Raw genomic sequence first — 24,205 nt, 5'->3', positions numbered from 1 at the left:
TCATCGCGGGGCACTGGTGTCTGGTAGCGCAGGACCGCGAGGGCGAGACTAGGTGGGTTTCACACGGCTTTTCCCTGCCGTCCAGGCGAGCCCGGCCCGGGAGCCCGTCCTGGGGAAGCGCGGCTCGGCTTTGGGGCTGCGGGGACGCGCGGGGGTTGCGGGAGCCACGGCAGCCCCACGGGGCCGGGCGCGGAACGGGGAACTGGAGCTGCGGGAGCCGCCAGCCCTGTCGGGGGAAGCGTCCAGGCCCTGCTCCATCCCCGAACGATCGCGGGGAGCAGCTCCGAGCTGCCGAGAGGGTTTGCGGCAGGGCCGGCACGGGATGGGCCTGGGGCGGCCCCGGGCGCGACACCGGCTCCGCGCAAAACCACGCGGCACGCACACGAAGGCGCGGCGTTAAAGGAGAGGGGAAGTAGCTGGAAAACACTGCCCAGGCTGGCTCTCCTGCCGGGATGAGGGGCTCCGCTCCTCCTCCTCCGTGGGTGAGGGGTCGAGACAGTCCCAGTTCGCACCCCTCCTGGCGTGGACGAGGATTACTGCCCACAGCATCACGATGGCACCCGTCGCGAAGGGAGGGTTTCTGCTCTCATGCACCGGTGGGGAGTGAGGTGGCGGGGGGATGCTGTTAGCGCCGGGTGCACTTCGTGCGGCCCTGCTCCCCGCCGCGGGGCTCCCGAGCGAGAATTAAACCCTAAGGAGTTTAATCTCTTTTCTTAAGTAACACTTCTACCGACTTCTCCCCTCCAGTAAAAGGCGCGTGGCCAATGGCGCGGCGCGGTCCGTGGAACGACGGCTCGGCCCGCACGGCTCCCGCCGCCCCGGGCCGGCCGCGCCACGGGCCCGGCCGCTCCCCGCCTGCCGCGGGCGCTCCGCCGCCCGGCTCGGCCCGGCTCTCACCGGACTGGGCTCCCATAGGGCTCGCTAACGGGTTTCCAAGAGCTCCGGCCACCGCGGGGTTTGTGAGACACAAACGCTTTGTGAAATACGCGCTTTCACTGAGCGTGAACTTTTCCTGGCAGCCTCTTCCTCGGGGTGCGGGAGCGTTCCCGGGCAGCACCCGGTGTTTGGGTCTGTCTGTGTGCATTTGAAAGCGAGGGAAACCACTCGGTTTGGTGGCCGGCGCGTGGGGCTGGAGAGAGAGGGACCACGGGCCAGAGGGACCCCGGCGGGCAGTGGGTGCCGCTTCTTCTGCGGACCCCTCGTCCCTCAGTGCGGAGCGGAGCTCGATGCAAACTCCGAGTTTCCCCGGGGCCCGCGCCGTGCTGCTGCCGGTCCCTTGACGGCCGGTTCGTTTATTATTGAGGCTCCGGATTTCTGCCTAAATAACGCGAACCCCCGCCCACCCTGGGGCCGGCCCCGGCCCCGCGACGATCGTCCGGCTCGTAAAGGGAACGTGGACTGGGAGCCCAGAAAACATTTTTCCCCTTCATTTCAAAGGAGGAAACCTGAGCGATTCTCATCCTTTTGATTGATTAAGGTCTTGAATAACTTGAAGCTCGGGAGTGACAGTTCCTGAATAGACGATTGCAAATAAAAAGCCCTGTGGAAAGCCGGGCTGGCACTTCGGAGTGTAAAGGAGGCGAGTTTGCTGGCACTTACCAAGTTATAAATAAAAGGCCGTGCACAATGGTACCTTCTCTAAGGACAGACAGTCTTTACAACACTCCTGGCGTCATATCCTGCTGTGGGCACTCCAGCTCCGAGGCAGACTTTACCTCTTTTATTTTTCCAGCAGTTTAGTTTGAATACTACAATAAATTCCTGGGAACAAACGCTTGTTAGTAAGACTTTAACATGCACCGCCTCGCACCCATGCACATATAAACGCTCACGCACACGCGTGAAACGCAGGGACACCCTTGTCCCATCGGTTTTTAAACGCAGACATCCCCACGGAGATCTCACTGGCAGCTCTTCCTCTCCAAACAGTGAGCACCATTTGTTCCAGAGATGTTTCTTCTGGACGGAGAGATTTCGGTTCAAAGTAAATAAGTAAAAGAAAAGAATAAAGGAGCATTTTTTTTCTTTAACATTAAAAATGTTGTTGCCCCCACCCCGCCGCTGATGCTCGAGGAGCGGAGCCAGGAGACAAAAGGCTTCGTGGCAGCCAGGCGGGTGCTGTCCCGCGGAGTCCCGCAGTGACACGAGGTCCTGAGGGGTGCGATGTCCGGGCCGGCCCGGTTGGTGCTTCTCTCCCGGGGCTGGGGCGGCCGTCGGGGTACCGAATAGATCCCCATCCCCGGCCGCCCTCCGCTTGCGGGGAAAGGGTCCAGCGCGGCTCTGCCCGCAGGGTCAGCGCGGGGCCGTGTCCTGCCGAGCCGAGCCGAGCCGAGCCGAGCGGTGCCGGTGCCGGTGCCGGCCGGGCCGATGGGCGAGAGCCGCCGCTCGCCCAATCAGCGGGGGCGGCGCGGCCGGGCCGGACGGCGGTGGCCAATCGCGGCGGCGCCGCCGCCGAGCCGCGCCGGGCACGGAGCCGATAAATGCTCCCGGCCCCGCGGCCGCCGCTCCCCGCCGCACCGGGGACACCGCCGCCGCCCCCCGCCCCGCGCCCGCCCGCCCTCCCCGCGCCCAGCCCGGCGGGGCTCCGGCCCGGCCCCTGCCCTCCCGGTGCGGGGCAGCGCGGGTCACTGACAAAGGGGCAGCGGCGGAGCTGCCTCCTCCCCGCCCCTCGGCGGCATCCCCCACCCCCTCCGGGACCGCTCCTGATTCGGCGGGGCCCGCTGACAGCGCGGGTCTCCCCTAGATCAGCCCTCACCTGGATATAACCCTGCCGGCCGCTGCCGCTGCGATGACAACTCTGGCCGGAGCTGTCCCCAGGATGATGCGCCCCGGGGCCGGGCAGAACTATCCCCGCAGCGGGTTCCCGCTGGAAGGTAAGGCCGCGCCTGTGCCGCTCCCGGTCGGGAAAGGGATAATCGTTCCGTGCCGGGACGCCGGAACAAAGCGGCCCCCCCGGCCCGCCAGAACCGGTGCACGGAGTCCTCCAGGACAGCCGCCCGGCTTCCCCCTGGGCTGTCAGAGCAGGGCTTGTCCCAGGACGGGCACAGCTCGGACCGCTGCAGCTCCGGCCTCGCACCCCCGAGCGGCCCGGCCCGCGAGCGGGGAGGTCGGCAGCGCAGCCGGTCCCGGTTCTCTTATGGAGTGAAGGGGGATGGTTTGGGGAGCCCAAAGTTGGGGAAAAGTTAGGAAAAAAATTAAATTCGGGTAAAAGCAATGCGAATCGAAAGGAAGTTGAGAGCCGTGGGTCGGGCCGCTGCGAGTGGCCGCTCTGAAGGCAGCGGCGGTGTGAGGGCCCCGCGGGGCCGGCACTGCCAGGCCCGTGCCCGACGCAGGACGGGCGGCGGCCGCGGCTCCCACCGCCGCTCCCGGGGACACTGCGGCCTTCCCGCAGCGCTTCCCCTTTCTCCGCCGGAGTCAGGCGGGCTCTGGAAGCCGGCTCCGGCTGAGTGCAACAGGTGAAGCCCGCGGCCGCCTCCCTGCCCTGCCCGCCGGGCCGGCGGCGGGGTCGCCCCGGGAGCTGCGGGCCCCGGGTGCGCGGCGGGGCGGGCGGGGGTGAGTTGCTTTATAGAAAAGCAAAGACAAAAAAATAGTAACAATAACAACAACAAAAAATAAAAAGACGCAGCAGGATCCGAAGGAGACGTTAACGCCATTTACCCCCCTGCCTCCCTTCCCTCCTTTTCTAGTCTCTACCCCTCTAGGCCAGGGCAGAGTCAATCAGCTCGGAGGAGTGTTTATCAATGGCAGGCCTTTACCCAACCATATCCGGCACAAGATAGTGGAGATGGCCCACCATGGCATAAGGCCCTGTGTCATCTCCCGCCAGCTGCGAGTGTCCCACGGCTGCGTCTCCAAAATTCTCTGCAGGTACCAGGAGACGGGCTCCATCCGACCGGGGGCCATCGGCGGCAGCAAGCCCAAGGTGAGCCTCTCCCGCCCGCCCGGAACCGGGCAAACCCCAGTCGCGGTGGCGGGGAGCGAGTTCCGACCGGGACACGGCCCAGGCGGGTCGGCACCGGGGTTTACAGTGGGGACGGCGGCCCCCGGAAGGGCCGGGGGACCGTGCGAGGCCGAGGGTGGGCGCAGACACTCATGGGACGCAGCACCCCCGCCGTGTCCCCACCTGTTGCTCTCAAACTTCCCGAGTTTAGAAAATATTGTCGGAGTTCTTGGAAATAATAATAATACTTTTAATTAAGGAAATTCTATTTTTAAAAAAACTCAAATGAAAATAGGGCGAAAAGGGCATTTTTTTGAGCACTTGACTTCCCAGAGCCCCGCGTGCCCCACGCTCATTTTCCCCGCAGGAGCGCAGGCGGGCTCGGGGCTGCGGGACGGAGCGGGACGCGATCGGTCCGGTGCTGGAGCTGACCCAGCACGGCTGGATCGGGGCCTCCCGCTTTCGTTGAAAGCGCAACAAAACGACCTGTATTTGTGTCGGTCTCTTTACTGCTCCTTCTCCTGCTCTGTTTACTTTTTCTCTCTGCTCTAGAGCTGCGTGTATTTATAGCTACGCCTCCGAAAAGTTTGCGCTAACAATAACGGAGACGAAATTTTTTCTCCAAGATTAGGCTTCTCCTTCTCTAGCTTTTCTTTCCCACTAAAGTGAAGTATAGGCTTGAGTTTTTATTGGAAGTTGTTGCTAGATTCTCCCCCCCCCTCCTTCTTTGATTCTTCTAAAGTAGCGAAGCATGTCCGAACTTTTCCTTTCCGTGTTAGGAGTAGAGGTAATTTTTTATAAGCGTGCTACTCAAACGTAAGGCTATTGCCAGCCGGGAGATCGTTCTTTTTGTTTGGTTTTTAGATTTATTTTAAAATCACGAGGCTACCGAAGAAAAATGCCGGTACTCGAACTTCTATGCGTTTTTATTACGCTGAATTTTATTCGGAACTGCAAACTTTGTTCAGCCGAAACTTTACTGACCTGGAGCTTCGTTGCCCGGAGTCCTCCGCTGGTCGCAGCCTGGTATTTTCTCGGCCGCACGGCAGCCGGTGCTGCCTAATTCGGGGTTTTCCGTGCCGAAGGCTCTGTCCCACCTTCTCGGTAACCCCGGAGGATTTTCTGGGACGTTTCGTTTAACGCGGAGTGTGTTCGTTTTATGCGGCCCGTTATTACCTTCTGTGTCCCTCTTTCTTTACCCTGCCCGCTTTCGGGTGTTTTATATCGGCGTTTCTGAGCGGGGCCGGTGTCGGCTCTCGCTGACGACGGCGCGGGCGGCTCCGAGCGCCCCGGGGCTGTGGCGGCGGCAGCCCCGGCTCCCCCGGCCCCACAGACTGTGCCCGCTCGCCTTGTCTTTACTGAAGCAGGTGACGACGCCGGATGTTGAGAAGAAAATAGAGGAATACAAGCGGGAAAACGCGGGCATGTTCAGCTGGGAGATCCGGGACAAGCTGCTGAAGGACGGCGTGTGTGACCGCAACTCGGTGCCGTCAGGTACGGAGCGGGGGGTTCGGGGTGTCCCGGAGGGGGCAGCGCGGTAGCCGGGTGAGCCCCATCCCCTCGGGATCGGAGCCCCGGGCACCCCGGAGCGGTGCCCACGGAGCGGCCGGCGTTAGCACGCGGTGCCTCCCTCCCGGGAGGATTCCTGCTCTCGGCGGGGTGTTTTCAATTAAATCGCAACTGCATCCCCCTCCCCTCCTCCTCCCGGCGCTTCCCCGCCGTCCCCTCCGGGCTGCTGCCGCAGGAGGGCTCGGAGCTCGCCGGAGACGCGGAGCTGGGGAGCAGGAGATGGGGAGCAGCTCCCTGTGCCGGCGGGGTGTGTGCGGGATGGGCCGGGGGCACGAGGAGCCGGAGCAGTGTTTGTGAGGGGTCCGGGGGTCTTTATCACCCGCCATGCGGGCTCGGGGGGAAGAAAGATTCCCGGGGGCCGCTGTGCCCGTGCTGGAGTCCGGTGCGGGATGGCGCCCCGTGAAACCCCCGCGGGGACGGGAGTGACAGGCTGCCTGCCTTAAGTCCGGACTGGCGGTGGCCGAGGGACACAGGCCAGTGGCTCTGAGGGGGGACTCGGCTTCCCGGGCTGGCCCGAGAGCCGCGGGGGGCTGCTGGGGACGAGCCGGTCACAGCTCTGCACTCCCCCCTGAAGTGAGCTCCATCAGCCGCATCCTGCGGAGCAAGTTTGGGAAAGGCGAGGAAGAGGAGGCTGAGCTGGAAAGGAAAGAGGTGGAGGAAGGCGACAAGAAGGCCAAGCACAGCATTGATGGCATCCTCAGCGAAAGAGGTAAAGTCCCGCTTGCCCCTGCTCTCCGTGGAGCCCTGCGACGGCCAATGCCGGTCCCAGGTGCTGGTGGCTGTCACTGCCCGTCTCCCAGAGGCTGTCCTGGGGCTAGCCCAGCGGGAGGTGTAGGGCGAGTGAGCCCTGCCAGCCTGGCTGCCGCATCCCATCGTGTCCCACTCCCCAGCAGAGCGACCCTGCAGTGTGCGGGAATGGCGCAGGGGCTGGAACAAAGATGGGAGGCACTGCTGGTTTGGCTTTCAGGAACCAGGGAGGGTTGGGGCCGCCACAGAGCCCCTCACCACAGCCGTGCAGGGGCTCCTCTCCCAAACCCAGCAAAGGGCTGCAGCTGCATAGAAGGGACAGTGCAGCAAAATCCTGCAGAGCCTCAAGTCTCTGCATTCTAAACAGGGCAAGGAGACACATGTTTTGCTTTTTCTGCTCTTAAAACTGCTGGGAAAAGCATGTGTTGGTGTTTGGGCCGGGCCTGCGAGGAGGCTGCCCCTGAACGAGGCGGAGGTGCAGGGCTGCTGCGGGGGGACAGCTGCTGCTCCCGCCGCAGCCGTGCCTGGCTCCCGGCCGGGCCGGGGTGCAGGGGCAGGCCAGGGCCCGGCCCGGCCGCCTGTCTGTGGAACTCGCTGCCCAGCACATGCACAGGCGCTGGAGAAGGCGAGACAAAAGTACCAAATGAGCTGGTCAAACATTTGTACAACTTTTCCAGCTTTTACAAAGAAGGCCTTCTATACACAATCTACACTTGGAGATGAACTTGGAAAACAAAGAGGGGGGAGTCCATTGAAACTCACACTTTGGCTTTGCACAGACAAAGCTTCAGCTAGCAGCAGCTTGATGTGAACAAAAGAAGGCAACCTTTTTATAATTCAAGGAGAAAAGAAGAGAAAACAGCCCCACAAAAGGCTGAGAAAAGACATTATGGGCTTGCAATGAGGGATGAATTATTCAATGAGCCCCTAATAGCTGATGCTCCACGCAGTTTTATGGACTCTCAAACGTGGAAAAAAATAGCTGTTTTTAGAGAGAAAATGTTTATAGCATTTCTAGGCATCAAGGGATGCTGGTGCTGTGCAAGGACAACAGAAATCCGTTGTTTGACAGTAGGACATGTCCTTGTTTTGTTAGAACAAACCACTAAACCCTCCTAAAACTTCATTTTCAACTGTTATTAAAACTTTCAGGGAAGCCTCATCTTCTGTGTGTTTGTGTTTGCAAGGAGGTGTGTAATACATACGTGCAGAAGATGCTAACAAAATTAGAGATTTTAAGGCAGAAGGCACAGTTTGATTGCCTGGTCTCTTTACCCTCATATGGGTCCAGAGTTCCCTCCAGCATCTTGTTCAACAGAGGGTTTTTCAAGAGGGAAAGGGAACCAAGTGCACCAAGGGAAAAATAGCTAAATTCAGTGCCCTAGTTGTCTAGCTTTGCTGCCTTCTTCAATTTCTTGACAGAGATTAAAAACAGAAGATAAGTAAGCCTTGATAATATCACTGCTTTATGGAAGAGTAGTTAATAGAGAAAGCAAGAGAAAAAATGCTGTTATCGATACAACCCATCCTCCTGTTTCTCTTTTGAAACAGCTTCCTGTTCTTTGACTGTCTGCCTTTAAAGTGGGGCTCCTGATTTATTATAAATCAGTGTCTGGGTGCATTGCCTGCCACCAGCCCAGGGGAGCCCCAGAATTCTTGCAGGAAAGCCACTGGGGCTGGTGATGCCTTGCTGCAAGAGTGGCTCGCTCGTGCCTCCCAGCACAGTCGTAGGAGGAGGCTGCAACATACTCTCTCTTTCACTTTCTGTGGATGTGAATGTCTAACTTTATTTGTTTTGAGTTCAATCAGTAGCAATTTTCCCCTTGATTACATGGGGTAGTGTAGTCCTCTCCTGCCCTAGGCATGCAGGTTTCTGCTGCGTGAACGTGACCGGACAGTTCCGTGGAAACAGCAGCTTTGGTAATCCCATCTGTTCTGTGACAGTGGCTGGGAAGGCTTGGCAGCGTGAGGGAGAGTGTGCTCTTCGCCACAGCAGCGTCTGCTCCCCCTCCCTGACTAGCAAGCTGTTGCTTAATCTCGTTACTGGAGTGGCTGGGATGCTGCAGTGCGAGCGCGCTGCTGCTCCAGAAAACATTTGTTGCCACCCCCGTGCCCTGCGTGGAGTGTGATTCTATAGCCACAGCACGCCAGTGACACCATTACAAGAAAAGAATAACCATAAAAGAAGCCCACCACTACTTTCTGTATCTGACCAACAAAAAAAAGTTCTGCTTCAACTCCATGGCCAGCCGAGGAGCTTTGATTTCACTCCACCTATAAAAACAATCCTGGTCTGTTACTAAAATAACTGGCAGTGCTCCTAAGGATTTTGATGCTGCAGGATCATATTTGCCAGCACCCACCAGCTTGGCTACAAGGCCTGCTGTGGCAGAGGGTGCCTGCTGGCAATGCAGCTCAGATGCCCTTCTGACACTCGGGTTGTTTACAGAATGTCCAAAGGGTGTCCATGTGCTGGGCAGCAAACCCCTCAGTGCCAGCTCAGCACTGAGTGCTCTACGTTACTGAGGGGAAGAAAGTGTGGGGTTTTGTGCAATATGAGGAGTTTTTGTAGCTCTGTTCTTGGGGGCTTGAGGTGTATCCTGGAGCTTGGGTGCCAGGGAAGGCTGTGGGATAGGTCAGAAAGTGACTGCTGAGGCTGTTCATGATGGCTTTTCTGCTCGGGAGCACACATTAGTGCTGGACTTTCACTGGCGCTGCCTGAAATCCCCTCCTCGCCATGGGCCTTTGGGTGGCTCAAGGACTGGCATTTTTTCCAAGGACAAGGACAAGAGTTGTCATTTTAATGGTAGCTAATTCAAGATTTAGGGAGTATTTACAGCAGAGTGGGATTAGAGAAAATGGAAACGTGATATTTTTAAAAAATGTGTGATAGAAACAGTGAATCATTGGGATCTCTCCCACCACATTTATGGGTGTAGGTAAACTTTTGTATGGCTGGTGTGATTCTGTTTCATCCTCTCTTCTTGGACACTTACACGTGATTCTCACACCGTTTACAGATGCCACATGTGCAGCCCTGTACATGCTGCATTTCAGTGTTTCTGCCAGTGTCACCCTCAACTCTGATTCTGGGGATATATTTAAAGAAAACTTAATTGTCAGAGTGTGTATCAGGAGGCTGATAGTTCTATAACAGCATATCTGTATTTCTACACATGTGATAATTTTTTTCTGAAAGGCACAAGCCATAAATATAGAACACCAGAAAGTTTTGTGCCTTTATGAGGCACATCAGAGCTTATTTTTAGCATAACCACTACGGAAGAGGGACTTGCTTGTACCTTTGGGGGCAGTTCTGTGCAGCATGGTTTGCTGACTAATCCGATAGCTCCCCCCTCCATAAGATAGCTGTTGTTTTCCGGCAGCACCCAGCGGCTTCCAGCACCGCAGGGATGGGGCAGAGCTGGTCCCCAGGCTGCTGGGAGCGGGCTGGGGAGGGGGCTGGGGCCGGGACCCCCCCTGCTGGCCTCAAAGTGGGCCTCTGTTCCCAGCCAGCGGAATTGGCCCCCGGGCCCTGTCCTGGCGGATCCTCCCCCAGTCATGCGCACCCGTCCAAAAAGGGCCCTACTCATCCCAAGCCTCTACCCTTGGCTCTACTGAGAGCAATTCAGGCTACAGCAGACTAAATTGCCTCCTTTATTTTCTTCTTACTTTCATCTTGGACCAAACCCTTCCCCCTTTCCCTCCCCTTCCTCTTTTCTTTTTTTCTGTGTGCCTGAGGCTCACATTAATACAATTTCGGCACCACCCCTATTTTAGTGTGTGTATGTGGGGAGTTTGAGGGGGTAGGAAAAAAAAGGACCTTAGCACAAAAGCCCTGCTCAGCAGCTCAAAAGTTCAAGCTGCTGCTGCCTCTCTAGCTGTGTGATGCTTTTCCTGTTTGTGAGTTTTGGGAAACATTTTTGCTTTGTACTGTAATGGAATTAGAGGACAGATGCTGACTGTAAATGGGACACGCGACTACCAGCCCCTAGCTTAAATATTTAGATGCAATGTTACAATTACTGACTTGATGCAGGAGGCTTTGAAGTGGTGGCACATGATCTAAAGGGTAGCTCGAGCTAGATGGGCTGGCAGATGTTTTGATTAGGGCTGGTCAGTATCATGCAGCCAGTTATTTTTAGATTGCTAAACTAATAAAGACACTTTATTAAGGGAGAAGATTAACATGGAGGCACCAGATATCAGTTTGAGTCATTCATTTCTGCATAGTAGACTGTTGGATTAGTGGCTGGAGCATGGGATGAGTCAGATGCTGAGTTAGAATTGGGTTGCAGGGGTTGTCCTGGTTTTTCTCCGGTGTCCTGTCCCAAAGTGCAGTGGTAGGAGGAGCACTTAGGGGCTGTTTGAAACGCTGTTGTGGCTGAGAAGCACAGTTTGTTCCCCTGCTCAGTGTTCATGGTAAAGATTCACTTATTGAGTGAGATGTAATGGCTGTGGCTGCAGGCAGTTGAGCCTGAAGTTTCATGCAGTATTTGATGTATTTGGTCACTAGCAGGTCTAAAAAATCAACTTGTGTCACTTGAACAGTGTTGCTTCTGGGGCTCTCAGAGCTGACAAGAAAACAGTACTTAATTAAGAAAAACTCCCTAGTGAGTCCAGAATTTGGCTGAAGGGAGACAGTGCCAACTATATTTTCTGTCTGTCTTTTTCTCCTCTTTCCTCATATCTTAATAGTGAGAGTCCAGGCCTAGGCAGAAAAGCCAGGTGTTGCACAGGTGCAAATTGGTCCAGGTGATTCCATGCAAACCCATCACAGCTTTGTTTCTTCTGCCTGACCCATCATCACTGTGGGCCTCTGGGCCAGGCTTCTTCTTCAAAATAATTATTATGAAGAAAATAATAATAATAATAATAATAATAATAATAATAATAATAATAATAATAATAATAATAATAATAATAATAATACAATAATGATAGTAATAATAACAACTGATGACTTTAGCAGTGAATAAAGACCTCACCATCAAGTGAGAGTGTGATGTCCCAGCATGCTGAACATTTTTAGAAAGGTGCTAAATGTTTGACTTTAGAGTGACTTCAAAGTGGAGTTTGCTCTTCCAGAGCTGCCGGGGGCAGCCCATTCCCTCCTGTCCTGAAGTGGGGGATTTTGAGGAGAGAGCTAATTGTCAGACTAACTGCAGGCTAATCGTCTGACAAAAGCACCAGTAATATTTCCAGCTGTGGGAAGAAAGGGTGTTAATCTAGAAGCGACTCTCTGAAGTAATATATGTACACATCATATCCTTGGCTTGAAATCATGATTTTATTAGTGGCTTTGAATGTTTTGCCATCTGAGGGACGCTTTCTTCAACTTAGGAGTCAGCGCCTGTTCAAGCAGAATTGCTGTGGGCATCCTTTCCAGTTTCTCTAATTGCGTATATCTAGAACAAAGCTGAATGTTATTTCAGCAAATGTCAGGATTGCTTCACACACAGCAGTCAATTAACTTGAATTTGTACCCGAGTTAGCACCTTATTTGGTTGCTTTGAAGATCTTCATCTATTAGACTAAAAGGGTGTCGATCCAGAAAGGCAGAGGCAACAAACACTTGGTTGACTTCGGTGTGGCTAGGACTTCCTCTGAGAGTGTGATTTATGTATTTGGTTTCCAGATTCTCCCGTGACTGCAGGATCTGTGATGTCAGTAGGAATTTACCCTAGCAGACATCAGGCTTTTCTTGGCACCAGCTCTGTAGTGTGCTGAGGAACTGCAGCTCTGGGGGAAGTGCTCAGGTTTGGGATGTAAGAGGGGCTTGCTCACTCTGCAGATGCTGCACGGGCTGTGCCGAGCAGTCCCCTCAAAGGGCCTATTCATGTGTGTAACGCTGCTCACGTGGGCTGGGCCAGCCAGGAATGGGGCCCAAATTTGTTCTATTCTCTCAGTAAAAAGTACCCACTGCACAGAGTGGGACTTGAATCCCAAGTGAAACTCTGGCAAAACTCTCACTGAGGGCAAGGGTCTTTGTGTCTCAGTTTACACAGAGGTAGCAGTGGAATCAGAAGAGGTTTTAATTAGATAAAAAGCAAATTAGCAATTAATGCTGTAAGTAATAGCCAATACCGATAAAATTCTTAAAACAAATAATTTCCTGTGTCTGAGTTTGAATAGTGATTCTCTGTTATATCATGCAAATACAACACTTTTATCTAACACTTATTTGGGGATCATTTAGTTTGATTTGGGTTTACTTATTGATAAGGGTTGGAACAGGGTTTAGGAGAGGGAAGCCAATAAAGCTGATAGTGATAAATTATCATGAGTCCCCAGAGCTGTGTAATAAAACTGCATTGGGAAATGAAGCAGAACTACAAAGTGCTCTCTGGTTAATTTAAGAAGAAATTGAGTGAAACACAAAGCAATAAATCAGAGCAAGCCAGTCAATGTGAATTTCTCCATGTAAATGTCACTTTAAATCCTATGTAGCAAACGTATGTGGCCAGAGAAAGAACAAAATATAGAAATAAAAATGCAGGATACTTCCAAGTGGTCCCTGAACGCTGAGCTTTCTGGCTAATAAAAATGATGTACAGTAATGTAATTCACCACAAGACCTTGTTTAGCCTAGTGTGAATGTGGCATTTTACTTTACTTGCCCTAGAGTACTCCTGCCCCATGCTGTTAAACTAATTCAGTTTAAATCACTCTGCCTAGAAAAAAGTGAAGCCTAATGAAATTAAAACTCACTGAGGACACATTAAAGTGTGTCATGTGCTGAGATTATTTAGTTAGGGGAGTTTGATGTAATTGTTGACAGGTCGTTTATTCATCCTAGTAAATAAAGATTCACGAACTATTAAGAATGTGCATATATAACTAGTAAGACAGTAAAAGGCAATTAAGCAGTCAGTTTAATGTCTTATCTTGCTGGTTGCTCTACAGTTGTTTTACAACTAGGAATTAAAATTTGAAAAGAAAGTTTTCAGTGTCCCTGGCCAAATATTGATTAAGTAGTTGTTTGCTGATGCCATTGTGGCACATAAAAAGGCCAGTGGTTCTGCCCTTGTTGTTCATCTTCCATTGTTGCTGATTCTTAACCTCGGAGATCAAAGGAGGATCATTTCAGTTTATCTGTCCTGGAAAATCCTTCTTTGCTCCTAAACCCGTATGGATTAATGGCCAAATTGTCTTTAATGAGATGTGAAATTTGAATGGAATCCTTATTTTGCATGGTCTGTTGAATGTATACACTGTATGCTTTACAGTTTTGTGTTTTTGGTTTTTTTTTTTTTCTTTTGCATTACTGGATTTGATTTTGTTTTAATCACTTTATTTTTAGTATACAGCGCATTGAAATGTTACTATTGTAGCAGGTAAAATACAATGTACTTAACTGAATTTTACTAAAACTATTTTTATTGCATGTAATCTTTTTGATGAGTGTAGCCTAAAGGGGAAAAAAAAGTTATCTTTGTATACCAAATCACACAGGAGATAAATAATCCAGGGCTGCCAATAAAAGAAAGGGAGCTTGAGAAGCCAGCCCATTCTCCAGACTGGGCTCTCAGAATATAGGGGACACAAACAAGCTTGCAACATTTGTTTGGTCATTTTCTTCAGTTTGTATTTTATGGCCCCTACTTGCCTCAGCTAGAATAGTTGTGCTGTGCCTTCTCCCAAAAAAAGGGAAGTTGGATTGACGAGGCTGCGCAGAAAAACAAGCAAGAGCCCTTGAGAACAATCAGTTCCTTGTGCATGGCAGAAAGCTATATTTATTTCAGAGACTGTAAAATGTATCCCACCACATCCTCAGTAGAAGAGGCTGTGCAATCTGGATGTGTTTTCTTGTTGTTATGACACGAGTTTTCATCTGAATTGTGAGGTATGGGAGTGTTAGATCCAGGTCCCACTGCACCCACCAGACACAGTTTGTGAATTTAGCCTCACAAACAGTAGTAAGAAGCCTGGTAAAACCAGGAAGCCTCTCCTGGTGTTGCATTTTTAGGTGGGTGGGTGGGTCTCCTCTGCTGTTATGAAAAATAGCAAAGGATAAGACAAAATTTTAAGTAATTTTCTCATTCCTTTTCTTAAATACATTCTGCTTCCATTCTGTCTGGTTACTGCTGATTAAAATATCAGTCCATGCATGCTTTGCAAGTGCTCAGCTACTTTAGGAGACATTTTGTCCCAGGGTAAGAGCTACCACTCTTTGAAAGCATTTTAGATACAAATTTCCTCACAAAGTCTGTGGACTCATCTTTTTTGTTTCCATAGAGAGCTGTGGTGAACACAGTGATACCCATGCTACCTTCTGATTTTTTTTTAACAGATTTTTGCCTGGTTATAGACTTTCTGGCAAACACAATCAATGTTTATATCATGCACAAGCCCATATAAGGACCAGTCTTAAGGATTTTTATATTTATGATATGCCTCATGTTGGATGTCTGATCTAAAAATGACTATGCAGTAATTTCTTTATCAGATATATTGTCACATAGATGGCTGTGCTTTGAATAGTATGAGGAATAAACTGTCTGTGGCTGACAATTCTGCAAGCAGACAGCTTATTCAGCCCCTGTCAAATCTTATTCACCTTACTTAAATGAGCAGGACTGTTCATGCCAATATAACCAGAATCTCTTCCACGTACTAGCCTGGAAAAGCAATAGCAACCACAGCTCTTTTGGCAAAATCACCCTGCACTTTGTTAAAAATGTAACCCATCTACCCCCTGCGAGGCAGTAGCACCAGCCATACTCAGTGTAACCAAATTGTACTTAAAACTGGTTTTCATCTCTGTTTTTAACTGTCCCAGGGAGCATGGAGATGAGTACAGACAGGCTTTACAGAAACCAGGCTAACAGAGTAGCAGGGAATGTTTCCACAGAAAATCCGTTTTTACTGAAGATGGTGTGGCAGGACTTCCTTTTCATTTTGACCTCAGGGCTGGCTGTTTGATCTGGTGTGAAGTGCTGAAGGGTCAGAGCGTGGGGTGGGAGGATGTGTGCCCCAGTAAATGCTCTGACACCTACCCAGCCCCTCCTGTCAGGCTGAGTGCTGAGAAAAAGCTCGCACAGATCTAGCTGGAAGTCAGGACTCAGCTGGTTTCACAAACAGCAAAATAAGTCCTTTTCAGAAGGAAGGTGTTTTAAAAAAAACAAAAGGAAGTGGAAATTATTCAGCTAAAGAAAATGAAGAAAATGGGAAGTGAAATACACTGTTTCCCAATGAAATCCTGAAAAGTACAGATTTTGAAAAAAAAAAAAAAATCTCTGGAATTCCATTTACCAAGGGATAAATCAAGTAACTCCACTGCAGATGGTGAACTGATGCTGTTGTGTGAGTGAACGCTGAATTAAATTATCAGTATTTGCATGGAAGAAGAGAAAAAACTGCTAGCTAAGGAGTGTTGGTTTAAGTAAGCAGTCATCCAATCTTTATGGTGTGATGTTATAGGTGAAGATCTACAAAGTTTTTTCTGTAGAATTTTAACACACGTGGTGCAGAGAAAGGCATCGTGTGTACCTCCCTTGCTGTGTGTGGTGGCTATTCCCTGTATGGTATATGACTTCACTGTGTTCTTTGTCTGTGGAACTGGAAAATAATAGAAGAAAACATTCAGGAATCTATTTAGAAGATTATACAATAGATGTCACAGTTAGGAAAAAGCCCTGTGGGTTCATCCCTGCTTTAGCACAGTTGATTTGACCTGCTCTCTTTTAAATCAACAGGCTCAAGCAAAAATGCTCGAGTATTTGGCAGCTGCATAGAAAACCACACAAACCCCTGTTGCTTTAGTACCCACAACTTGTTTTCCAACAAATACAGTGTTGTCTTTTGAAAACCCCTTAAAGCTAGCTGCTTGTCCACCTCTTCTGAACAGCTCTGAGACTGGTGTGAGCTGCATGTGTGTGCACTGGGGCAGGGGCTGAAGCAGCCAGAAGCGTTGTGGGGTCTCAGGATGCTCACATGTCCTGGTGAAAATGCAAAATGGCTGCATACAGCAGATATATTTTCAGGCTTTTTGTTATTTTCATCTCTATGTTTTAAAAGTTTCTTGGGACCAAATGGTATTGGCATTTACATCAGACCAGTCCTGTGCTCTCAGCAGAGCTGTGCAGGTTATTTAGCATTGAATTTGGCCCTGCATGAAAGTTTAATCACATTCCAGATTTGAGGGAATACCTTCACTTTCTCAGACTTAGCAGACCTTAGAGTGCTAAACATCTATTTTTGCTGGTAAAGACCTGACATAACCAGTAAGTGTAGTTAAAATGTTGCAAGCAGAGCAAATTAAAAAAAGCTGCTTTAGAGAATGGCACTTAATTTTTCTAACATATGATTTAGCAAAAAAAAAAAAAAAGCAAACAAACCCCCCCAGCTCTCTGCTGTAAGGAGCTCTGTAACCAATCTGCTCCACCAGTCCTGGCAGGGTGGGAGGCAGTGCTGCTCCCTCTGATTTCTGGCTCCTCCCTGGCTGAAGGGTATCAAGAGGGGAGGCACACTCTGTCCCCATATGCAACATTCCTGTCCTTGGTCCCAGTCAACACAACAAATGAAATATTTGGAAGGACACCATGTAATTTGAATGGTTGTCAAATCTTATACTAGGATGGGTGTAAAGAGGGTTGGTCCCCAGGCTGTATGAGGCCACTTAGCCAAGGAAGAACTTGAATCAGAATTCAATGTTACTGTGCTTCTCCTGTATTGGCAGTTGAAAAGGTGGAGTGATGATTGATGACATAAATACTTCTGTTAATCTGATATCAGAAACAGAATTTTCAGTCCTGGAAGACTAAATCAGAGACAGAAACTTAAAGTGAATATTAAAAAAATCATAACTATAGCTAGTATCTGAATCCTGGTAATGATAGTTATAAATAAACCACCCTAGAAAAGTGTTATGAGGGGGAAAAAAAGATCCTCCAGGTGATGAAAGGGTAGGGGGGACTCACCTGTTCCTATTCTTGGGTGCTACCATGCAGAAAAGTGACCCCTATTAAAGAAATAAGCAGCTGGTGCTGCATGCTTGGCTGCTGGCAGCACAGGGGGGCCTGAGCAGCAGTGGCTTTCCAGGATGGCAAGGGGGGAACCCCTTTGGATGCACTTCTGTGCTGCTCCTCCTGTTTCAGCCTCGGGGTTTCTGTGCAGTGCTGTGCCCTTAGGGTGCCTTGGGCCCCTTTTCAGGGCCAGATCCTCTGGCTGAAAGAGCCATTGTGCCTCTGTGAGTGTGAGCTGAAGCAGTGAGCAGAGTCCCTGCAGCTGAGGGCTGGGTGCAGGGCTGGGTGCAGGGCTGGGTGCAGGGCTGGGTGCAGGGCTGGCTCCCAGCCCAGGTGGGAGCTGGGGCTGCCCTGTTTGCAGCCCAGGCAGCTCCTCACTCTGCCCTTTTCTTCTGAGAGGCTTGCAAGTGATTTTTTAATATTTACTGTGAGGTTTAAAGCTTGCACAGGGCCGTTGTGCTCTCGAGGTGCAGACAGGGGGGTCACGGTGGTGCTTTGCAGGTGGTGCTTTGCACTTGGTGGCATTCAGCTGTTGCAGTGGATGCCTCAGGTCCCTGGGATTTGCACTGAAGGGCTTGCTCCCACCCTTGCACAGCTGCTGCTGGTTTGCTGCTGTAGAAAAGGGGCTGCCTAGCCCATCTTTCCATAGGCTTTGACTTTCTTCTGACTGGGCTGGGGTGAGTGTGGTTCCGTGTCTTTGAATTGGGCTAAAGGAACTTTTTTAATACCCCTTTTGAGTAGTGAGGAGTGATCTTAGTGACTAATGTGTTTATAAGTAAGTGATACCCCTATACAAACAAACAACAAAAATGTGGTTATAGCAAAATTGGTGCTGGAAGAGTTGGCTTTAGTTTGAGGGAGAACTGGTTGGAATTGGAATTTGCTTTGTGTTTCTTGTAGTGACTTTCTGCATTGCTTGTGCCTGGAGCCAGCTGAGATAGGACTGCTTGCTCCTCCTTCCCTCTTACTGGTCTCTTGCTCCTCTGTGGTTAAATTTTCTCCTTGTATCTGTGGTGGTATTTTTCTTTTTGTGGGTTTTTTTTTTGTGTTTTGGTTTGCATTTTTTTTTTTAAGAAATGGGACCAATGATATTTTCCTCCCTCAATGGTATTTCCAAATGTCTGGTGTCCAGGAATCAAAAGTGTTCCGTAGGTTCAGCTGTCATCATTCATCTGCTGAAACTGCAAATCCAGAAGGAATGATACTTTAGAATGAATGTTTGTGGCTAGAGAGGATTGCAGCCTGTCCTTGGAAGAGCAGTTGGGCTTTCAACTTTGGGGTTTGCAGAGCTGGGGAACACCAGGGGTTGTTTGTAGAGGGGACGTTGGGTCCCTTCTGGTCCAGTGGCCCATGGTATGAACCACTTAACTCACCAGATGCACAGAGTAGCAGGGGTGTGCTTTGGTGAAGTGGTAAACACTCTGCACCTTTATTTTTAGTAGTTTTATTACTATTTTCTAAAGCTGAAGCAGATCAGTAGCTAGTGTGGGCTGGGATTAAGTCCAAGAATCTGGAGGTGTTACCTCAATTTACACTGAGGCTCTGAGCCACCATGTATTTACTGGAGTACAGCAGGAATTGATACATATTTTTTGCTGGTTTTGCTGAGTCTCCCATGAATACCCTGCAATTCTCTCAAATATGTGGTGTGAAAAATCTATTCAATAATATGTATGAATAATCATTGGTTCTAAGAAAGCATTCAATGCTTGAAATTTATGTGGTTGTGACTGGGCACGCAGGTCTTGCACTGATTTCTCTTCTACAACTGCTCTTGCATATACTAAAAATGTATATTTCCTGGATAACTGTTAAAACTTTTTTTCTTCTTTTAAAATTATATTTATTTTTTACTGTTGTATTTGTTAAAACAGAAACATGTACTGAGCAGAAAAAGGAGACAACAATCATGCTTTAAGCATTCTTTTGTTGTACATTACCAGTATTTATAGTTTAAAACTGTAACTTTCCATCCTTATGCAAGAGAATGCCTTTCTCAGTGGGGGGATTTTTGTGTTACAGAGGCTGACTAGAGATAAACTACTTTGTTTGATTTTAAACTTTTAATAAATGAAATCTGTAATTTATTTTATAAGCATTATTCTTGACAAAGAGAAATAGTCCAGCAACTTGGACATGAAGTTATGAGACAAAAAACTGGGGAGCCAGTTGCAATTGATAGACTGGCTTAAACTTGTCAACATGTCTTAAAAAAAGAAAAGTTTTAAATCTAAAAACTGCAGTACAACTTGCAGTAAGGCAAGATTTAATTTCCAGAGTTGGCGAAACAAATATTTTTTACTGATTTCTAAAATTTCCAGGAAAGTTGTATTGTTCCAGTCTATTCCTTAAACAGTAAATTTATAGGTTGGTTTTGTGTGTTTTTCTTCTTTCTTAGCACCACTAATTCCTCTAATTAATAGTGTCAAGCATGTGAGATTGCTCATAAATCTGAAAAAAGGCCTATTGAATTTAATAGTGAGACTTGCATTGTCTTTAAAGAAATTTGGTCAGACCCTAAACAGAAAGGTTTTTTTTCCCGTCTCTCTCTTTGTTTTTTCTTTCCCCCCCTCCTCCTCTCCTTTCCTTGAGGCAGAAAAAGTTTTGAGTTTTTCTGAGGAAACTGAGGAATTCTAGCATTCCTGGGCATGAGAGGAGAATACTGATTAGAATCAGGCAGAGAGCAAGCAGGTGCTGAGCATGTTCATTGCTTAACCCCCTGCCCTGCTCCTGCATCCCTGCCTGACCCAGTGCCCAGACCCTGCAAATAGCAGCAAGTTGCCAGATGTTGGAGATGTTTTCAGTAGGGTGATTATTCACCAAGTCTTGTCTGAAACCAGGGAGTTCCTACAATGCCTGTATTTCACATTTAAAGCTGGGCTGGGTGAGCCATGGGAGACAGTGCTGAGAAAAATACTGTATTTCTGGGAATCAGAGCTGGCTCTTCTGTTGCTGGCTGCTCTGTGGCATCCTTTTGCAATAAACTAACAACCAGAGTAGGTTGCCTGAGGGGGAGAAAGCTGTCTATTTTTTTTTTTTAAAGAACAGAAAAAGATTTTATGGGTTAGAAACAGTGCACCCTAAAGAGAGGTGTGTTTAAAAGTTAAGACTCGAAAGCTTTTGTCTGGAGAATAATGCACTTGGAGTAAAGAGCTGCACAATGGAAGTCTTTTCTTCCAGTTATGTATGGATGAGCATCAGTCAGCCAAGGAAGAACTTCAAAGGCTGATGTGAACACTTGCTAGGCCCTTTTTTTCCTGACAGGTTCTTCTTGAGGTAAGATGGGGAGAGCTGTTTGTGCTGGGAGCTGGAGCTCTCCTCCTGCAATAAATCATGTGCAAACAGAGGTACCCAGCCTCAGCTATCTCTGTCTCCAGATTTGCCTTTTTGGAAGTTGCTAAACCATCCCATTTCATGAGTCTTTTATTGCTTATTCATAAAGACGTCTCAAATTCCACTTCTGCCTTGCTGGAAAGGCACCATGCCAGATGGAGGGGGAAGATGATCCATTTCTCTGCCTCCAAAAAGACTCATTATTGATACACTGTAATTTGCTTTTAAGGTGGAAAAAACAGCCTCAGTGTGTTTTAATAGAAGTGGTCCAAGGGTATAACTGCTGTGCATTAAAACAGCAACTAAACTTCATGTCTGCAAGAAGACATGGAGACATGTCTTGTGTGTCTCTCTATGGAGAGGTCAGGGTTGGTCAAGGAGATGCTTCTCCAATATAGGAAAGAGAAACTCCAAATAGCACCAGAGAAATCTCTTTAACTTGTCCTAATAATTTCATTTTATGAATTTTAAAATACTTTATTTTGGTTGGAAATTTATTGATGTTCAATATTGCAGTCTAGAGAGATTTATCTCATTTTAAAATGGGTTTAAGGAGCAGTTTTAGTGTTACCTGTGAGGCTGTGCTTAGAGGCACTACTTTAGAAGACTGTGTGTGTCACATCAGTCTTTGTTAAAGGCAGACACAACAGAGAAACCAGAGGCTGTCTGATGGAGGAAGCAGCTCCTTTGAGTTCCCAGGAGCACAAAGCAGAGCAGTTTGTACTGCAGGCCCAAAAGGGCTGATGCTCCTGCTGATGCACACAGTGCTATTCACATTTTTGGGGGGTGGGGTAGGGAAGGCCAGGCCCCTTCTGTGACAAAAGAAACCCTGCAGCATCTTGTCTCCAATATCTGAAAAATGCGTGCCCAGGTGAGTGGGTGACCCCTCTGCCAGCCCATGTCCACGAGCAGTGTGTGAGCATCCCTGGGTGCCCCTTGTGCTGCCACAGAGCCAGGGCCAAGCCAAGCTGTAGGAGCAGAGTGCTGGCTGTCCTTTCTCAGGACATTTGCAGCAGTGTTCCTGAGTTCAGGGAAGGGCCATGTAGGATGTTCTCAAAGTGTTTGTGGTGCAAGCCTGGATCTGGGACTTCACTGCTGCAAAGATGAGGCTCTGGGGTTTTTGTGTGCTTTCTCTGTGTTGCTATCTTGATCATCCAGCTCTGCCAGACTTAACATTTGAGTCCCTTTCCATGACAGCCCTCATTCATTTAGCTATGCATTAGGCAGGGAAGAAGAACCAGTAATTATGAGCAAGCTGGCAATGCTGTGTTCCAGTAACTGTTTCATGGTGTGTTTGAGTTGATGGCTGCAAGAATGGAAAATAAGTCTTTGGGATGATGTGGAAGATCTCTGTTGCATGCTCTGTCTCTTGGCTTGAGCCTGCCCTACGTGCTCAGGCATCCTTGGCTTCAGCCAGGCTGTTTGAAGGAAATGGGGTTTCTCTGAAGGTTGGGTTCAAAATAAATGATTTGCCCACAGCAGCAGTTGTGATAGTCTCTAGGAGTGCATTGCATGACTTATCTAGACACAGTCTATGAGCTGCTTTGAAGCCAACAGTGGAAGGTGGCAGAAAAGCCAGATTAGTGTTGGCTGGCTTAAATTTTCTGTATAAGACTTTGCACACATACTGAGAAAAAATTCTTTAAGTGAAAAAAAGATGGGTTCCCCCTGCATTAATGATTCAGATGAGTTCAGCTTCACTGCTGAGAAAATTTCATTTAGCAAAGCAAAGGGGTTTCACACAAGGAAGACATGCAGTTGTGGAAAATGGTCATTTGAAACAATGATACTTTGTAAGAAATTTCGAAATGTGTAATCCTGCAACCGACCTTTTTTGTTTTTTGTTTTGTTTTTTTTTTTTTTTTTTTTTACTTTCAGCATAACCCAATGCTATCTAACTCCCTGAAAATCAAGTATATGAACATTCACATACATTGAATTTTATCTTCCATTTCAGGAAAAGGGTGAAAGAATAAATAGATTTAGAGCTAAAAACGGGACAATATAATTGAATTTGGTGGAGTGTTGTCAGCTGATTTTAGTTTTTCAAAAGTAAGGGAAAGAGGAGCATTTTGGATTTTTGTTGTGTTGTGGGCTGACAGTCTTAGACCATTAGTAGAAATCAGGTAATAATCCTTGTTTTGCATCAGCTGTAGAGACCTTAAAACATATTTGGGAAATTAAAGAATTTGGTTCCTGCTTTCCTGAAAAAATTCTAGACTCTTGCAATGTAAATGGAACACTTTTGACCACGATAATGTCTCCGTAGTCCCATCTCCAAAGTGCTTGTTTTTTTAAAATAATAAATGTCCTTTGACTTCCCTGGTGGAAAAATTCTACATAAGTTCAGGGTGTTATTTTTACTCTATTCCTTCTCCAAATTTAAAGCAGTCTCTGTTTGCTAAAGATTGAGATAGGGAAAGTTAAGGACCAGGAGTGATTCTTATTTTTCTGCCACTTTTCATCAGATGTTCATCAGTCATGGAGCCCCACAGGCACTTGTAGAATGAATCTCTAAAGATATCAAAATAGAATACAAACTTGAAAATTTGTCTTAACAAGTTTCTCTTACACAAATATTCAGGAGATGTTTGGGCATTTATCTGTCTCTGCCCTTGTTGCATGGGGAGGAGAGCTGGGTAAGGAGCTCAGCTTCAGTCCATGTAGATTCAGCCATTCTCTCCTTTTTCCTGTATATTTTTGTAGTTGCTGTGTATCCCTGATTCGAATTTTAGTAAAAGAACAATTTTTAATTTCCTTTTGCTTATTTTGATGGGTTACAAAGAGTAAACCAACAAAATCTGCGATATTGTCCTAATGGCTCTTGTGGAACAAGCAATAGTGAACTGAGGAATTACAAATTTGTACTTTCAGGTCGATTTTCTAGTAAACTGTCAGGAAATAGTGCTACAGTATAGAATATATTTTTAGATCAGATCCTGGACCTGGCATCAAATCAGAGTGGTTCCTTTGTTGAAGTTCCTTGATTTCCAGGAATATAAGAGATCTCAACCTGGCTAATGGAACATTTTGTAGTTTGAATAACTGAGGGGTCTTTCCCAAGCAAGGGCATATAGAATGCACAGCCAGATATTGGATTATTTGTGTTGTGAGGTTATTTTTCTCATTTTTCTTTTGGGATAATAGTTGCTCTTTATAGAGAATCTTGCTCTATTTAATAATATAAAACAAGTTATAGAATCAAGAATATTCTATTTTGGGAAGAATTTGAAAGATTTCTGGTCCCTTTTAATGCAGCTTCTGTAAAAAGGTGGTAAAGCACACTTCAGTGTGATGTCTGTGCCTACTGATATCAGTCCCCTGAATGTACTGTTGAGGAATATTGAAGATTTTGAGAAATGATGCTTAGTAACTTCTGCTTGTTCTGTGTGTGTCACATTTCACACACATTCTGCAGATACACATAAACTGTGGAGCTGGGTTTCAGAGCTAGGTCTGGCCAGGCACATTGTTTGTGCAGCCAGAAGAAATTCGTGTACTTGGTACAAAAGATGAGTTTGTAGCTATTTAAGCAAAGCTGTACCTCTTTTTATTAGTAAAAGAATGCAAATGGAGGATTTTATACAGATTAAGAAACATTTATTTTACTGCTCAGAGGTCTTGCTGTCAGCACCCATTAAAGTCTCGA

General features: G+C 48.2%; 1 protein-coding gene across 2 annotated transcripts in view; it reads left to right on the top strand.

Annotated features, from left to right (window-relative positions):
• The first annotated feature begins 2,707 nt into the window (after positions 1-2,707).
• Positions 2,708-24,205, top strand: part of PAX3 (paired box 3) — a 75,564-nt gene continuing 54,066 nt past the window's right edge. Inside the window, exons 1-4 of one of the 2 annotated variants that reach the window (XM_054639307.2) lie at positions 2,708-2,873; positions 3,687-3,922; positions 5,308-5,434; positions 6,084-6,218. In XM_054639307.2, coding sequence (XP_054495282.1) covers positions 2,789-2,873; positions 3,687-3,922; positions 5,308-5,434; positions 6,084-6,218 — 583 coding nt within the window. In that variant the 5' untranslated portion in view covers positions 2,708-2,788. Of the gene's footprint in view, positions 2,874-3,686; positions 3,923-5,304; positions 5,435-6,083; positions 6,219-24,205 lie in introns of both variants that reach the window. The other variant, XM_054639306.2, reaches the window with a different exon arrangement.

This window comes from Agelaius phoeniceus, chromosome 10 (genome assembly GCF_051311805.1).
Source record: "Agelaius phoeniceus isolate bAgePho1 chromosome 10, bAgePho1.hap1, whole genome shotgun sequence".
NCBI lineage: Eukaryota > Metazoa > Chordata > Aves > Passeriformes > Icteridae > Agelaius > Agelaius phoeniceus.
The sequence above is the reverse complement of the archived record's forward strand: the minus strand, read 5'-3'. Positions and strand labels throughout refer to the sequence as shown.